The following is an 18,732-nucleotide window of genomic DNA, read 5'->3' on the forward strand; positions in this document are numbered from 1 at the left end:
ACTTTTTAATATGTATATTAATGATATAAAACGTGGGTGAATTGTGCACAAAGCAGGATCTTTGACTGTCAAATGTCAACTTGTGTGAACCAACAAATCCAACATTGCAATTGAGCAAATGGACTCGTTGTTGTGCGTTTGCGTTTCGCCTGCCTGTGTGCTGAGGTCCGTCTTTGATGACGAAGAAGTCGATGATCCTGGAGGTGAAGTCCAGAGCGATCTGCGTCTTGCCGTGGATGACGGTGATGCAGTGCCTGTCGCCGTAGCTGGCTCGGGGCATCCCGCCGCTGAACAGCAGGAAAGGGGGCCTGGACGCACACGCACATACACACATACACACAGAGGGTCAAGTTCAGTTCAGTTTAGTTTGCTTCCAGATTAATGTGTGACAGAGGGTCATGTGACGCATGCGAGGCGCAAAGTCAAACATTCAAAGTGATCTTACGGGAACACACACACACACACACACACACACACACACACACACACACACACACACACACACACACACACACACACACACACACACACACACACACACACACACACACACACACACACACACTTTCCATTACAGTTTCTCGCAAAATAAAAGCGATATTTCTAAAATATATTAAGCACAGTTGCGATTTGAAGGTGTTTCCACTGAATGGTGTGAAGCGCATAAGCTGTAATTCTCGAAGAATCTTGTCCCGTTAGATTTCACGAGAATTACGTTTGCTGTCAAGAACGCTTGTTCTATTTTTCTCTTTGATTACTTGTGAAAAATATTCTGTCTCCTCCTTCGTCCAATCATAACATGCGCGCAAGTGCGGGGAAAAAAAAGGTTTCCATGACACTTTTGCGATATACCTCTAAATCAACACGTCTGAAGAACCACCTCATGAGAGCGTACAAACCTTTCAGCCATATCTGAGAGGCTTTACGACGTTAAGGTGTTTCCATTACCAGTTTTTTTATCGTGATATTTAGGTTTTTGCTCAATTCTAGGCGTAATGGAAAGGCATCTACACACACACACACACACACACACACACACACACACACACACACACACACACACACACACACACACACACACACACACACACACACACACACACACACACACACACACACACACACACACACACACACACACACACACCCTTGTTGCGTGGGCAGCTGGATGATCTTGGTAATGGCCTTGCAGGGAAAGTGTCCTGCAGTGAGGAAGAGGAGAACGGCAGCAGTGATCAGCTTCACTGGAGGGATCAGGGACAGGGACAGAATCACTCTGGGCTGCGGCCGGCGCTCCGCTCTCACCGTACGGGATGTCCGACTTCTCCTCCTCGTCGCTCTCGTCTCCCTCGCCCACCGCCCAGCGGCAGTAGCTGCCGTCGCTGTGCGAGCTGATGAGGTGGCGCCCGTCCTCCGTCCACCACACGCTCTCCAGTTGCTACGGGTCACAGGAAGGGGGTGGCGCGGGGGGGGGGGGGTGGTGAGAAACTGCCAAGTTATCACCACTGTCATCGGCTGCCGTCGGCTCCGCTAGCACCGTCCCGGAGCAGCTCACCTGGGTGGCGGGGATGTGCTGCAGGGCGCACTGCTTCTCCAGGTCCCAGATGACCATGAGACCTCGGCCGTAGCCGATCACCACTTGGTTGGGGTCGACCGGGTTCTCCTGCAAGGCCTCTACGTGTTCTAGGTTCCTGCGGCCGATGTAGTCCTCTGGCACGCTGCAAAAGGGATAAGGGGAGGGGGAAGGGAGTGAAACCCAGTCGGAAGACCTTAACCTCATTTTTCCAATCGGCAGAGTCGTTTACTGGGCATCATAGATTGTTGAAGGAAATAAGACAAGCCCACATTTACTGTGCGGTAAAGTCATTTAGAAGAACTGGGTCTCTCCAATAAAAAACTACCAGGCTGTAACTGTTGTTCGTGAGGGAAATTTTGAAGTTTAAGACGGTGGCTTTTCTAATGAAAGTTTTAAAAGGAAAAGATTCTTCAATAAACACGCTGGACTGCAGAACTGGACTAGAACTTCATGCAAAGAGGCAGTTTTTGCTTCTTGCAGAGGAAGTGCAGACAGATTTCAGCTCAGCAATAAACAGAATCTGAATAAAGTGTAGATGATCAATCAGGTTATCAGACCAAAATATAAATCGACAAAAACTTAGAAATGTAATTGTCTATTTGACTCTATGAGCAAATCCAATCTCACTGGTAAGAGACGTAAAGAAACCAAAAGAATATTTAAGTATGCAACATCCTCAGAAATGAGTGCAAAACTGAAATCAGGACGACAAAAAATGATGAATCCTATGTGAGAATTTCCTCCAATCAGAAATTTACTTAAAACGAGAAAAAAAAAAACACTCTTTAATCTTTGACACGTGAAAAACTGGATCTAATAACCCCAAAAAGGTGCAAAAGTAAGGAAGATAAATCAAATCATCCTTCTTCATGCAGTGATGTGTGATGCATTGCAAACCTGTTGGCTACTTGATCCAGGCTGATGTTTCTTTCTTCCAGCTCTCTGAAGCCCGGCACCTCCACAATGAAGACGTGTCCTCCTTCCGTGCCCAGCAGCAGCAGCTCCCCCAGCGAGTGGGCCAGCACCGCCGTCACTCGGGTCACGTTGGGAAAGGCACTGAGGCCGAGAGAGAGCGGCGCAATGGTGAACACCGATAGTTGCAGGCAACACGCTTAATGCTACAACCGGGGCAGGAGAACGTGTGGCTTTTCTTCGCAGCGACGGTTTCGTCTGTGTCGCAACGTCTCTCATTAAAGCTCTGGTGAAAATTCACCTCTTTCACTCAGCGTGACGACAACACATACGAAACGGCAATTTTACTACAGGGTGAAGGCAAAATTTTCAAAACAGAATTGGTTGTGTGGTTTGAGATTTGCATTTTAATTGCAAAAAAAATTCAAAATAAAGAAAAAGTTGCAGATTCGGGGGGAAAAAGTGAACAGAGTAAACTTGGTGGAGATTTGCCTTAAGTATCAGGTGAGGAACCAGTATCGCCAACATAACACCGTATTGATCAGTCAGCTGCACCCCGACTGCTCCAGAGTGGTCCACGTGACACTTTCAGTGTGGCTGAAATATATTGAAATTTGAAAGTCCCATGATTCACATTTTCAGACGATTAGATTTTCATCCAGGACCGCAGTGGAGCAGGCTGGCACAATTGAATATGCAGCAAACAACATCTTGTCTGATCTGTGGAGAACAAATATATAGCCCTGTGTTTGTGGCATCCAGCATTTTATTTAAGCCTCCTGCTGGAGCTCAATGCTTTGATGAGTCTTTCACGTGTTTGGAAGGAGGCAACAGTAAGGTGGCTTCAAGGTGGCGGAACAAATACCTGTCTGAGGGTGCTGTCACTAACCTGGGAGAAGAATAGTGTCAGTGCCCTTCGTGACATCATCATGTGGGACAATATGGGATAAAAAGCTGCCTGTGCCTCTTACCCTGGTGGCCCTGTGAGAGTAAACCGTCCGATCTCCAGAAGTTCAGACAGTCCTTGGTGGGCTCGTAATGTCCACATGTGCAGACTGTTGTCCTCCAGCAAAGTCACCAGTTCCACCTGAACATTCCAGTATTGAAACCCATTTAGGTGGTCATTAAAATAAGTGGGGGCAAAAAAAGCTACTCAGGAGGCCATGAGAAATGATCAAGAAGTGGGGCAACTTTAAAAAGCAGAAGTGCTGCTGACTTTACCTGCTGGGGGAGGAAGTGAACCTGCGTGACTGCGGCGTTCTCGTCATGAAGGCCCATGAACTCCACACCTGGAGCTCCATACCTGAATACTGGTCAAGGAGGAAGCCTGGAGCACTACCACACAATAATCACAACGTGAGGAGGAGCAAAAATCAGCCGACCAGCCAACTGACAATACGGCAATAAGAATCAGCCAAGCAGTTCAGCCAATCACTGGTTGCACCTGCATAATGTGCCACTACTGAACAAATCCAAGCCACTCCGTAGAGAAACTACACACGATGTACCGGATACACAGCTAAACACATTTATTAGAGCGCCACCACATGTAAGATTCATGCTACAACGACCCTGAAATAGCAGCACTGATAATAATTACAACCATTTTCTCTGCATCTGTAATAATTGATACACCTGTATGAAAAAGTTGTGAAAGTGAAATGTTTTTATAGCTAAAATAGAATCATTGTTATTACTAATGTCCATGCATTCTCAAAGGTACCATTTTACCATTTTTTTATAATGTAAAGCACATTATTAGTATGTCGTGATGAAGAAATTACAATAATTATTTACAGTTGAAGTGAGTTCAGTGGTTGAATGGTCTGATCAATTTGTGATTCTGAGGGAAGCCCAATGAGACGACTCACAGTCCGCTCCAAACGGACTCTTTAGTCGTTTACATTCTAATCCAAAACAAGGATTTTGAAAGATTTCTAAAATACCTGTGTTTCCTCATTCTGATCACAGGTGGCCTAATCATTTTTAAGCACTGCACAGACACTCAGGGGTCACATCGTCAAGTGATTTGAGCAAAAACACCATAGGAAGCCTTCTGTCCTTCAGAGGCGCGAGCACGCACGCTCATAACATTCACTCAGTGATTTCACGCTGCCACCCTGCAACAATCTGCTGCATTGTGTCGGCGCACTATCCTAATGAAAGTGGGTGACAGGGTCATCACACCAGCGTGCGTCTCTGTACCAACTGGCTCTGCTGCTGCTGCTGCTGTCAATGACTGTAATTGTGTTGCAGGCTTGTGGCCTACTGACATTTAGAGACAGCCATTGTCTGTAAATGTCAGACGGTGTTGAGCAACAGCGTGGGAAATAGGAAAAAAAAAAAAAAGAAGCCAGTGCCAGGTACCAAATATTAACCAGCGAGGAGGATTCGGTGGCGTCATTTATCATCGTCGTGTTCAAACATGACGTTGAGATTCCACCCGAGGAAAACTGTTGACACAAGGCTCTGGTGGAGGATACAGTTTGATGGCCCCGGAGTGGGTGCCGATGGCCAGCAGCTGCAGCGAGGGGCTGAAGCTCAGAGCGCTGGGCTGGTGGGGGAATCCATGCTCCACGGTCTGAGGAGGACAGACAGTGACAGACGGTGACAGACAGGATGAGAGCAGGCAGTGACAGGCGGGAGGCTGCAGACAAGGAGCAGGAAGGAGGGCAGATATCGCAGAAACACATCCTTCCTGTTGTCATTCACTCGATGCCCCTTTTTGCTGCAGCTGGGATCTCATCTTGACAAGTCAGGCGGAATGACCCTGTGAAAGGGGCTCCCAAACTCAACCCACGTTTAATCTGAACTAATGGAAGCAACTTCAAAGAATCTATTAGAGCTTTTTACCATGAAAAGTTGTGTTTTAATTCTCTGATACAACTGACGTTCAGCATATTTAAAAGCAGGTGGAACAAACACCTTGCCAGGAGTGTTGTCGCCAGCCTAGGAGAGGTGCCAGTGCCCCCCTGCGACATCACAAATCGCAGATTTCGATCAAAGCAGATGGCAGAGTTCAGCTGGTTCTCCCTGTGATTGCGCGCGGTGCTTGGAGACGCCTTTGGATTGAATTAGCAATTTATAAATAAAAATGGATTGATTTCCTTTTTTTTCAGTTCCTTAAAACTGGAGCAGGCAGAAAATGTGAAGGACAGACTTAACTCATCGCTGACGAGCTCACCAGCTAGATACAGACATATAATATTGTGTGGAATACACGGTGACGGGCGTTCCGCCAAATGTGGGGCAGATTTTTAATAGGCTGAGGAAGGAAGTGAGTGTCTACCTGGTACTTCCTTTTATTCTAAATATGTTCTTAAGTGTTCAAAGCTATTAAAGTGAACAGTTGCACATTAGACACCTCAACAATTAGCATCACAAATATGCAAGTTATATGCGTTTCTCAGCACATAATGGAAAGAGAGGATACTTCTCACTCAAATAATGCAAACAAGGAAAAACGTGAAGAAAGACAAAGAAACAAAACAAAACAGCAGAGAGGAAGCTGGACAGCTCTTGCTGCAGCTTACAGCAGCAATCCTGCTGCAGGGACAATAAACTGAGGGAAAGTGTGTTGTATTGATTAGGCTGTATTCCCACACTCGATATTATTGTATAAGGCCACGCAAACCTTTTGAACACTGAAAAAAAAAATAGCTGTGATCTTCAGTTCAAAAAGAAGGTAGAACAGAGAGACATTACGAAAAAGGACTCATGACTGGACTTATTTTCCATCGTTATGAACTCCTCCTGACACTGCTCCCCAAACTCCATCTATCATATTGATCTAATCAGTGAGTGAATCAATACTTCCAACTTGATTGACTCAAGGATTTAAAGGTTCAGTGTGTAAAACTTGGCTTGATTTATGTTGTTATGTTTATTTTTATATTGGTTAATGCTTCATGTGGTGCCATAAATACATTGATAAAAGTGTATACACTCACTGTGCAATAAAAGTCATTTGGGTTTCCTACTCATAGAGTAGTTCTTATTTATATAGAAGAATATACATAGATCAAGGTTCTTGCTCCCAGTTTTTGGCCATCTGGCACCACCATATTTCTAAGGAAGCCTGGTGTGGACAATCCAGCCCGCCTTACCAGCACTATTTGTATTTAGGGTGACTGCTTGCGTCCTCAAATAAACCAACAAAGAACAAGGAGGACGAGGTCACCACCTTTGTGTCCACATAATGCCACCGTAGTTCACTGGCAAACTCTGGAGAGGGAGGGTAAGTGAAAGAAACGTAACCACTTGATGTTGCCATTTCATTTCCAAATATTACACACTTCACCTCGAATGCCATCCTGAGCCGGTTCAAACCAGTATAAGACACAGCCCTCCACCTCTCCTCTCAGTGTGTTCAGTCGGAGGTTCTCAGCATCACAGAAATCATCAGTGTCCTTCTTTTGTTACTCGGTCATATGACTAAAGACATTGCAAAATCCTTCAGTGTTGTGCTTACGGAACAGCTTCAAAGTGCGTGCAAGACAACACACACAAAACCGACGACTTTGACTTGGACAGCACAGCTTTGTTTTCTCAGCTCCCTTTGTTGTCGCCGCCGTCAGTGAGCGAGCGAGGCAGCCAATGGCTTGTGGCCTCGGACGACTTACCTTGTTGAACTGAAAGAGCTCCTGTTTGAGCCGATCCCTCTGGGACTCCTGGCCGTGTCGTCTGAACCGCTTCATCCTGTCTCAGCACCAGCGTGGAGCCTGCAGGCTCACCGATACACGCTGGAGAAAGAGAGGCAGAGGTAAACAAGACAGAGTTTAAGAATAAGAAACACAAAAAAATATATTTGGAATTAAATAATAGCAATGATATGCACAAGCCACAACTTTTATTAGGCCATCAACTTTTATTGGCCAGTAGCCACACAAGGCGACAGCCTTCAAGGTTCAGGCTATCAATCAATTGGCTGTTCAATTAGAAAATGACTGTTTGAACATTTCAAGCGGCCAAAGGGAACGGAAGAGTTAACTGTAGCTTTGACTGTAGAGCCGAGCGGAGGATTAAGCTCTTATTAGTGAAACGGCCCAAGAAGTCCCTGTTGTGTTCCCAACCCAGAGTCTAAAGTCAGAATCAGAATGTGGCGGAGGCGGGGCCAGGGGTAGAGTGTGCTCTGGATTACATGGAGCCCCAGGCCGGGTTTCAAACTCCGCCACCATCACCTGAGTGGACAGGGTGGCGGAGCTGCAAAATTCTGGGCAGGAAAAAGTCGTCCAGGGGACAAAAATGTTTTTACACTTGTGATGGGTGGACAGATTCCATCTCAGAGAGCAGAGATGAACTGGGAGATGGACTCCCATTGGCTGAACAAGTTGCGATGCAGCAAACACTAGCGGCGTTTCCATGACAAGTTTTTCGCAAAATAAAAGCGATATTTCTAACATTTCAACAAAGTACAATTGCGATTTGCAGGTGTTGCCATTGAATGCTGTGAAGCACATAAATCGTAACTCTCGTAAAATCTCGTTCCCGGGAGAATTACGAAAATTATGTTTGCTTTTGCTTGTATACATTTGTTTGCTGTCAAGAATGGTTGTTCTTTTTTCTCTTTGATTACTTGTGAAAAATATTCCGTCTCTTCCTCCGTCCAAACATCGCACGCCATTTTCACTTGAAGTGAACTGGTCACGTGACCATGTACGTCACATCCGGTGATGTACCGATGCGAAAAAAGTGTTTCCGTGACACTGTTGCGATATACCGCCATATTGATACGTCTGGAAAAACCACCTCACGAGAGCGCCAAAACCTTTTAGACACATTTGAAAGGTTTTTCCAAGTTTAGGTGTTTCCATTACCAGTTTTTATTGCGATATTTAGGTTTTGCAATATTCTAATGGCAATGGAAACGCGGCTACCGGCGGCCAACACAAGCCATCACTCGGAGACAAATGACAAATTGCCCCATTCAATGTTAATACTGCAATTAGTTTTCCCTATGTTTTCGGCTTTCAAAGCCGCACAGCTTCATGCTGTGCCGTCAGTCAACGGCTTCTTGCTTTTACCAACATATTCTAGCAACAGTGTACCTGTCCTGAACCCTGCAGAAATGCACCAAAATTCACATCTCTTCACCCCCCCCCCAACTTTTACTCAGCATACTTCTCAAAAGACCCTGGTTTGCACCGAGATGGGAAGCGGGGGATCAGCTGGGTTGAGGCTACTTTCTCTAAACTGGGCTGATGATGAAAGAAAGGAATTCTAGCGGGAGAGCCAAGCACTTCATCTCTCCGAGGGAGGGGGGGAAACCCTCCGAAACAAAAGATAAGGGGGGCAGAGGTCAGTCGGGGCAAAACTAAGAAGCCATTGTTTGGCACTCTCTCTCTCTCTCTCTGTCTGTCTATCACATGCACACGCACATGCACGTCAGTTAATGAAACACCTGCCGCACACACAGGTGATTTCCAAAGAGGCCACTCGGGAAAGACGGGAACGGAAAAAAAATGACGGTGGGAACAAAAAGAATTCCATATAATCTTCAAACTGCACATTAGCGACGACGCTGCAGACGGAGCGTGGCTCGCTAAGCTCCGTCATGTGAAGCCAGGGTTCAGTCGGCAGTCGCAGGGGGGGCTCCAGGAGCGGCCCGGCCGTGGCAGACAGAGAGGGGAGCGTCAAAGTGCAGTGAGACGTGCGATCGGCGGTGTCACGAGGCCATGACGAAGTCTTGCGCCGTGAGTCACCGTCTTCCAACCCGAGCGCGTTTACTTGAGCGGGCAGCAGGAGAACCGAGACGCCGTTCTGTTTTTATCCGACGCATCAGCAGCGGCCGGCTTGAATCACGGCCAGAGAGTTTCCAGCCGAGGCTTCCTCAAAAGGCAGGGGCGGCGTCTTTTTCTGACTGCAGACGGAATTTCTTTGCTGAAATATTATTTCGATGTCGCGCAATGTTTGCACGGAATTATTGAAAAAGTGCATAATCACGGAGCTCGCGGCCAGACTGCATCGATGTCATCGCTTTTAGCTCGCCTACCTCCCAGCCGGCAACGCTTCAATCTGGCTTTCCAAAAGAAAACTTTATTGAATTTTGAAACCAATCTGCTGTTCTTTTAACGCGGCGAGAAGTTGGATTTAGAGGCCGCAGTTAAAGTGCGACAGGAGGGGTGCAGCTCTGGGGGAAGTCAGCTGGTCACACAGAGGAAGAGCAGGAGGAAGAAAGTGGCACGAGTTGCAAACAATAGCTGCTGCTGCGGAAGAGATTAGCTGGGATTAGAATTTACGTTTGTGCTTTGGCAAGGGTTCTGAAAAGATCATTCAGAGAGACGCGCTACTGGTTTCAGCCCAGCACCGGCAGAGAGCGTGGAGCCGACTGAACCTGAAATAAGACGCGACTTCACCACTTGACTGTGCGATAGAAGATCCACCCGATCACCTTCCGAGTCTCGCTTCCTCCTTCCAAATGCTTTCTACGGGCTCTTTACCGGACGGTTCACACGTGAGATAAAACCCAGGAGATTTGGGAAGCGCTCCATCTGCTGCGCCACATTACATAACGACCAGAGGGAACATGACAGTTTGTACTGGAGTGCTTCAGAGACGAGTGGGAAAAAGTTTCCAGACAGCCTTAGAAGTTTCCTCAATCCCAGTTATTGTTCTTAAATATTTGCCAGAGATTTTTTTTTTCTGGGAGGTGGAGGATTTGGGTGGGTCAAAAGGTTTGGCAGCCTCAAACAAATAAAAACACAGTTTTGTTGTTAATTGTTAACACAAAATAAGAAAACTACATTTCTTGTAGTTGTTGCACTCTTGTACTCTGGATGTGTTTGAAAAAGGGACGTCACACTTCTGAGACATCCGGCAGCGAGCTGGACGGCACAGTGCATGCGCAGCATGTGGGTAAATGTTGGTGACTGCACGAAAACAAAGTGCACTTGGAGACTGAAGACTGATTCTTAGCGTAAACACAGTGCATCGCAAATGCACGGGGCGTCCAAAAAAAAGCAGACGGAAATTCTACTTCAAGGAACAAAACCGAAATCACTGAGCAAACTCAGAAGTCACCACAGCCAAGCGTCACAGCTGCCTCTTAAAGATCCCCTCAGCAGGTGAGACAGACAGAGTGCGTGTGTGTGTGTCGTGCCCCATGTCGAATCACTTAAAGGCCCCTGTAGCAACTGACACCCAGCTGACTAAACCCTGACCCTAACCCAAGTAGAAGCATCAACGGGCAACACGCTCGTCCCCCCAGCAGGTTGCAAGCTTGAACTCCTCGTAGACCTTGCAAGTGTGCGTGTGTGTGTGTGTGTGTGTGTGTGTGTGTGTGTGTGTGTGTGTGTGTGTGTGTGTGTGTGCGCGCACACATGTGCTGCTCCCAGCCAGCCGGGGGAAGCGGTGAAGCAGAAAGACGGAGCCCAGAGCCGTAAGGCCGCCTAACAAAGGCAGGGTGGGAGGTCTGCTTCTAAGGGCGACCATAGGAATCCGCTGATGGAAAACAAGAGCGAGAACGTCCACGCGAGGAAACAGCGGAGTGAAGGGACCCAGGATGGAGAGCCCGGTCCGCTCCTGGAAAGACGGCTTGTGCGAATTCCAATCCCGCGGCGTATTAATTGCGACCTTTCAAGTAACCTCGCAGCCGGTGCGGCGCAAATTACCCACTCGTCAAAGTGGTATTTTTACACCAGCTACTTATCACACAGGGCCCGGGCATCGGAGTGAACATCACAATTAGGCAAACCTGCAGTAAGTAACGTTTAAGGCCGCTACATCAGAGGAAGAGAGAGAACGAGAACAACATTCTCAGCTCCTTCTGAATTCTCCAGTCAACCGAGTGGACGGCAGGTTTGTCTCAGTGCTGACTTTTTTTTACAAGTAATCAAAGAGAAAAATATGACAGCCACCCAACGTAAACGAACAAAAGCAAACATCATCACCGTAAATCTTGCACGACAAAATCTTACGAGAATTACCGCTTGCGCGCTTCACACCATTCAATGGAAACACCTGCAAATTGTACTCTGTCAAAATTTTTGAAATATTTTAGAAAAAGAAATGTAATGGAAACGGCGGCTACAGACATTAGCATGACTTCCAATTGCTCCATCAGGGCGTTCAGTGATTTTATTATTTTTTTCAAGACTTTCTGCCCTCGAGCAGGATTTCTTTTCTCTTCTTCTTCTTCCTCTTGTCACAGTTCTGCATATAGCAAAGTGATTTTATCATTAGGAAATTTTTGAACCATAGACATTACAAACTACTCACCGCCCACCTGTACTAGATTGCATCTTCCTAGTACCAGCAACTAATAAAGTGAACGGTGAGTGTGAATATTCACAGCTTTACAGGGGTGAAAACATACTGATGGGACTCTAAACACGGCTTCCACTTACTTAAAATGGAAGGAAGAGCACAAATGTTAATGATTAACCGAGCACGTGAGTTGTAAAACTGAAACGAGGCTTATCTTGCAAGACAAAAAGTCCATCAAACGCACAATGCTTTGTCCACACTGACGACAAAGTTGTGAGTGTGACAGGGAAGTACCTGACGGTTTCAGGGCTAATCGCAGAAACAATAAGGGCCACTGCTGGTTGACACGGAAACACAGCAAACCAGCTGGTCCACTGTGTCGTTCACTCATGTCCTACTTTCATTTATTTCATCGTACGGCGAATCTCCCAAATTTCCCTCGGCAGCGGCAAATCTGCATTTTGACTGTGAAGGCGATTGTTAGGTCGTTCCTCACAATGTTGTTGATCTCTATATGTGGCTGTGACCAACGCACATGGCCCGATGATACAATACGACATACGATGTCATGTGATGCAACACGATCCGATAAACCTATGACACGTTCAGTGCAACACAAACTGAAAGGGTCCAGTGTGCAATTGGCTTGATTTGTGATTTTTACATGGGTAAAAGCTCAACATACATCCCATAAACAGATTAATAAAAGTGAACACTCGCAGTACAATCAAAGTCATTTGGTTTACCAACCCTTAGAATGGTCCTCATATATAATAAGAATATGCATAAAGCTCCTGGTTAGCTGCCATCTCGCGCCACCATTTTTGGAGGAAACCCGGGCCAACAGTATAAAATGTTACACACTGGACCTTTAACGATGCTGGAGCCCAACAGGGAAGCAATACCAAAGGTTTCTTCCGTTTGTCACCTTGACAGCTGCTACCTGCCAACTATTTGTTTGATTATTTTTTTTTTTTTCCCCTTTGCCGTAATGTGACGTCACCGAATTCCCAGGATATCAACCGAGACATCTGAAGTTGAGAAAGGAGGGAATGGATGAGGAGGGGAAAAAAAAAGTGCAGCGTGCCCAGACAGGAAAATAACTCGGGGGTGACTCAACCGGCAGAGCTGCTCGCTGCGTAGCCCTGCACACTCGGTGACATAGCGCACATAGCACCTCAACCTCAGGGTGCACAAGCGACCAGGAAATTCCAGGCATCCGAACGACGCCACTTATTATGGGCTTATGCAATCAGCAGCTATGCCGCCGCTTGCTTCAAGTCCCAGGGAGGAAGGAGGTGTGACAACAATCAAACTGCGTGGCTTCCACTCAGGTGGCTCACCCAGTTACCTTGGTGGCTTCACTGCAGGGAGTGCTTTGATGCCAGCCGAGCCTTGGCGTGTTAGCTGGCAGTTTTTGCAGCTGAGTGAGGCTGAAGGGAGCAGCTGACGCACAGTGGGGGCTACTAAAGAAACCCTGATGCCCATTATCACCCTTGTCTTAATTGTCTCTAATGTGACGGGAGCTCCGCAGTGCATTGAGCCCCGGATTAGCATCATCTCACAGCAGAGCCGCACTAGAGTTCTAACTGATAGCTGATCACGATCCCATCGGCTGATATGGTTAAAATATGAGGGCAGCGCTGGACTGTTAAGGTGTTACACAACTACAGCTGAAGCGATTAATCGACTCGACTTATCGATGAAAATGAATTATTTGGTAAAAAAATCTTCCAGAACCAAAGCTTTGTTTTGCTCATTTTCCTGCCTCCAAACATTTGCTCTGCTGTTCGCCGTCTTTGTCCCATTATTAGTGTTTGTTTTTGCATATTCAAATAACTGTTCAATCAGGTATAAGAAAAAATAATCGATAGATTAATCAAAAAAAATAATCGATAGCTGCAGTTCCATTTTTCACTACTGAAAATGTTGTTCACAGTATAAATATAAAAGGCACACAAACACACACACTGGCAGTGCAAAGAACAGAACACTGAGCAACCTCCTGCCACACAAACACCAGCACATGAGTAAATTAGTGTCTAGTTTTAATCCACATCCACTTAAGGTCATTTCAAGCATGTATTCAGCTAGAAGCGTTGATAATGCCGATAGATTTGCCCTTGACAAGCACATAGAGGCGGTTAAATAAGTCACCAGATTAAACCGACATTCCTGATTCCTCCTCTCAAACAGTGGGGACTTGAAGTCGATTTCGCTCGCTGCTGCAGGTGAGCAGCGGCGAGTTACTCCGCCGTGAGCTGGACGCGTTGGATAAGTCATGAGCGACGGGTGTCAGTGAAAGAAAATGACGAGACAGACAGAGCAGCGGGACGAGCCGGCGTTCCAGCAAACACACCAGGGACGCTTCCTTCCACTAACAAAACAAATGAGATCTTGTCAGCGTCGGGCGCGGCTGGCAGGATAACAAGGCTCCCACCAACTCATTCCCGCCTTCCTGCAATCAGCAGCGTGGTGGGGTGGGGTGGGGGGGTATGGGTCCGAGCATGGGCGGGGAGTTGACAAATAGCGTGTTTACACTGGTGGAACTGAGACAGTGGGCCTCGTGGACAGAAACTGGATTAGAAGCATTTTGGAGGAGGGCCAAACAAGATGGGTGTTTTGACAGAGTTGTGTCACTGTGCCTCGCAGGGAAACAGTTTTACGACAGCAAGAAGGGTGATAATAAGACTGTTAATTAACGCTAACAAGGGGATTTAAAGACGACTGAAGCTGGATACAATTGACTTGGCAATTTATTTAATATTTACAGTTTTCTTTAAAAAAACAAACAAAAAAAAACAAACACACATTTTGCTGTTGTTTGATGTGAAATGATAAGGACCAACTACAAATTTAGCGGTTATTCATTATTTAATTTTCTGCATCGATGCTTTATTACTCATGGATCGCTATATATCATATATTATGACGTAATAATGATTGAAAAGTATTTGGCTTCCTAAAGTGAAATAAGACAACTACTTGAATATACACTAATGTTAAAGACAGTTATTTTACTTGTTTGATGACCGTCTGATCACTCACATTCCTCGACAGTTGCTCGCGTGCACGCACACGCACGGACACAGACGCAGCAGGAACCTCATCAACAGAGCCGTCTCTGCCTTGAGGCTTTCCCTTCGCCGCCACTCACATTTATTATACATGGAAGTCGTCGTAGGCACTCGCCCATACACTCCATGACTGCACGCTTTCAACCTCAGACCTGTCCCCCCCCCCCCTTAATGTGCTGAACAAGGTTGACCCACTTGTCAGAGCCAGTTGGATCAATGCTTCTATGACGAAGCCGAGCAAACCTAATTAGCTATGCCATAATCATTTAGCACAGTGTTGCTAAAAAGGCTATTCCAAACGGGTCAAAATCCTCCACTTTGGGGCGACGCACCGGCGTCGGTCAATTAGTCTCACAGACCCCAAAACATACACCAGATTAAATTCTTAATTGCTCTTTTGTTATTCATAAACACAATGCTTATCATCTATTTAACAAAGAAAACAAACACAACTCACTCCAGCGAGTTCTTGTGCAAAATGTATTTGTAAACTCTGGGCTACTTTTCCCACACTGCTCCGTCCAAATATTTTAAAAGCAAATAAACGGGCCATAAATTCATCCGTCCCGTAAAAATGTGTTCATCCAGCGTTTTGTTTTGATTCCGTGTTAACGTAGTGGAACGACATCAAAGTGAAACTGAAGTGCTGGAAAGTTAATAGCGGCGTGTGACACCGGCAACATCAGAAACATGTAATTAGCACACAGGGTGAACCAGCAGGGCAAACCAGCAGGGCAGCTGATAGTTTAAACACAAGCTGGAGCAGATGCAAGTATCACCAGTGAGAGCATTGTACTGTGTGATTAAGTGGCATTATATTATTGGGTTGAGAAGTTACAAGAACCTGCAGAAAACAAGTTGCTCCTTTATTTAGAATCATATTTTATTTTCCTAATTTGTGCTTTCAGTGCGTTTGCACAGGTTAGAACTGGATATTCTTTTACCGAGTGAATTTACATTCAAAAGCATGCTCTGTGTGTGTGTGTGTGTGTGTGTGTGTGTGTGTGTGTGTGTGTGTGTGTGTGTGTGTGTGTGTGTGTTTACGCACACGCTCCGTTTGATTCTTCTCTGGATTCTTTTGGTCAAACATTCGCCCCCTGGGTCAATTTCTGGGTTAGGGAGCAAAGTGGTGTTGAACTGGCGAGCAGGTCCCTCTGTCCGGCTTTTACAGCCTCCTCTGCCCTGATAAGCAGGAGCGCCATTTGGAATGCAGCGCAATACTGGCAGTTCGCTCATAAAAGAGATAAAACCGACTCTGCGGTGTTTCTGTCTGCGAAGTGGAAGAACTCACAGCTGGACTTTGCACGTTGTGTTCACCGACAATGGATTAGTGACTGAATCCCGCGAGACACAAGTCACAATTTAACTCATTCGCCGATTGCCCGGGTCATTTTGCACACGACATGCAGGCACTATCCAACAAGTGTGATATGTGATGGGAGCTCTGCTGTTCCTAAAGCCTGTGCCGCCCCACTTGCAAACCACAAACGGATTCTTTCCCACTGTCTGCTAATGTGTTGCACATTGGAAGAGGTATAACGGCAGTCGAGTTAACAGTTAACTGCGCTGAACACAGCGTGTGACAGTCTGAGGCCAAGCCGAGAGCCGTTTGAAGTTTACAGGCAAAGAAAAAAAATACAGAAAAAAGTCTCCTTATGTTTAATTGTTTCCTCTTTAAACTGAAGCATCTTTAGACAGTTCTCCGGTTATATTAACTCATTTGTCTGGAGCCCTGTGCAGCTTTGCTACCCATTCGCTCAACTTAAAGTGTCGATTTATAGGTCCCACAATATATGGAAAAGAAAAAAAAATAATAATTTCACTACTTTTACCATCTTGGTGATGTCACAAAGGGATACACGGATACCTCTCCCTCCCAGGTTAGCGACAACACCCTCAGCCAGGTGTTTGAGCTGCCTTTGATTCAGAGTCGCATTCTATTTTGTCCCCCTTTCCAAACACGGAACAAACGCCACAACAACAACAAAAGCCTCGGTTTGAACAGAGGCCTTTTTCCACCGCGTCGCAGGCAGCGGAGCAGAATGAAACCCCCAGAGACTTGGAAGCACCGGAGGTACAATCTCATGCGTGCCCTTTGAGTCAGCGGGCAGACGGGCGGCTTTCGGTGTGCGGTCTTGCCCCACACTTGGCAGGGAGGGGCCAACTATTTTGCCTCCATAGTAGTTTCAGGTGGACTCCACAATGCAGGTGTAATGGCACCGAGTCCACAGAGAACAAAGAGCCGCTTTGTCCGGGGCGCAGGTGGAGTTGGAAGGACGTGGCCAACGTGTCCTTCAGTCACAGGACACTCTTTTCTTTTCTTTTTCTTTTTGTTAGGTCGTAGCACAATCGAAAAAGGGGGGGCTGGGATCCAAATGATATTTGCAGAGAGAGAGAGAGAGAGAGAGAGAGAGGCTGGCACCTTCGGTCGACACCCACAGGATACACCCACAGCACCGCGCGACGAGCCGACAGGTTACGGTAACGACTGATCCGGCGGCTGTGGGCGTGGGTTTACCGGGATTACTGCAGATAATGCGGGATTCAGGGGGGCTGTTTGACTGTTCTTAACATAAACCGATGTCGTCCACAAACTTGACAAACCGGCGGCACTCTCCGCCCACCTACACCGCTCACCGACTTAACCCCCTCCCCAAAAACACTCCAATTACTCACGCCTGAAACCAGACCGTTGACGCAAAGGGCTGCAACGTTGCGAGCATACCTGCCGGGGAGACACGCCTAGCCCGAGCCACATACGTTTCCGTCATTATGCAAGCGCTATCAGGAAAACCACTCAACCCAGTCACTCACTCACCTGTCTACACAGCCAAAGCTGTCGGAGACACAAAACACCTGAATCACACTCTTAAGGCCGGGCGTGTTTGTTATCACATAAATTAACTCATTGCTCCAATCCCCCCCTCGTCCGCTTATCTCGCTGAATGACCGACTTTCGGCGACCATATCACTCCGCCCAGCGGTGCCCAGCCCATCCCCGCCAGGTGCCTGTGCCACCGTGAATAAGTTTTTATTTATTTTTTTATTTTTTTTATTTTTTTAATGTTGGTGGTTGGCAAACCCTTGAAAACAGTTGCCCTGTCTGTACCATTTCCCACCCATCCGGCGTTCGTGTCACCGCAGATGTTGAGTCGAATGCAGGAAACAAGAGGGTTATCGGGGTCGTGAACGTGAAGGCTAAAAGTTCAAACACGTAGGGAATTGCGAGTTCAGACAGCACGTTAAGTGAAGAATGTTTGAAATAGAGCAGCTAAGTGCTATTCTTTCGAGGAATGAGTGGTGCAAAGTATAACGACGACCGAAGGAGGGGCCGTTAAACTGCACTTCACTCACGGCGAAGAAAGGTATTAAAGAAAGAGTGGGAGACATAAGCAGCTAGCTCGGTGACCAATTAGAACAGTGTCTGGCTAGACACACACACACACACAACTTGGCTAGCTTGAATGGGAGCTCTAGGGTGCGCGGAAGAGAAAGCAGGTGGCTGTGATGAACAGGGCGCGCCAACTGTCAGCCAACCGACTGACACAAACACCTGTGGGACTGCAGCTCCGTGGAAGCGTGAATTGCGGGCCCACCTCCCCACTCACCTGATTCAAAACGGCAGTTTCTCGGCCGACGTCCACCGCTCACAGACGGGGGAGATTCCACCTCCGGCCAGTGTGCTGGGTTTCAGTTGGCAACGAGCTCTCGTATGAAGTCAGAGTGAATGTTTTCCAGAGCGAAAGTGAGATCTGCTAAGATCCGAGCCACGGCGAGGTTTCCCCCCGAACAAAAAAATCCGCTTGGTCGCCGGTAATAAACTACGAAGTGCTGCTCCCTCTTTCTCTGTTGCTGTGGCGATAGCCTCAGCGTTTCCTGCTAGGCTAAACTTCAGTGGTCTTGCTAACTCCTCCCATGCGATGCATTCACGTACTTCTTGTAAAGTCCGTTTGTCATCACGTC

General features: G+C 46.8%; 1 protein-coding gene across 2 annotated transcripts in view; it reads right to left on the minus strand.

The window, feature by feature from the left end:
* The window catches only part of llgl2 (LLGL scribble cell polarity complex component 2), a 30,787-nt gene extending 12,161 nt beyond the window's left edge, over positions 1-18,626 (minus strand). For both annotated transcript variants that reach the window (XM_076033680.1, XM_076033679.1), the window contains exons 1-10: positions 18,378-18,626; positions 7,111-7,230; positions 4,972-5,069; positions 3,710-3,791; positions 3,460-3,575; positions 2,474-2,632; positions 1,556-1,718; positions 1,306-1,438; positions 1,148-1,202; positions 154-308 (exon numbers count right to left, since the gene is read on the minus strand). In XM_076033680.1, the coding sequence (XP_075889795.1) occupies positions 154-308; positions 1,148-1,202; positions 1,306-1,438; positions 1,556-1,718; positions 2,474-2,632; positions 3,460-3,575; positions 3,710-3,791; positions 4,972-5,069; positions 7,111-7,185 (1,036 nt within the window). In that variant the 5' untranslated portion in view covers positions 7,186-7,230; positions 18,378-18,626. The remainder of the gene's footprint in view (positions 1-153; positions 309-1,147; positions 1,203-1,305; positions 1,439-1,555; positions 1,719-2,473; positions 2,633-3,459; positions 3,576-3,709; positions 3,792-4,971; positions 5,070-7,110; positions 7,231-18,377) is intronic.
* Positions 18,627-18,732: the final 106 nt, after the last annotated feature.

This window comes from Nelusetta ayraudi, unplaced genomic scaffold, assembly GCF_046127955.1.
Source record: "Nelusetta ayraudi isolate G7.1 ecotype Tasmania unplaced genomic scaffold, CSIRO-AGI_Nayr_v1 ptg000042l, whole genome shotgun sequence".
Taxonomy (NCBI): Eukaryota; Metazoa; Chordata; class Actinopteri; order Tetraodontiformes; family Monacanthidae; genus Nelusetta; species Nelusetta ayraudi.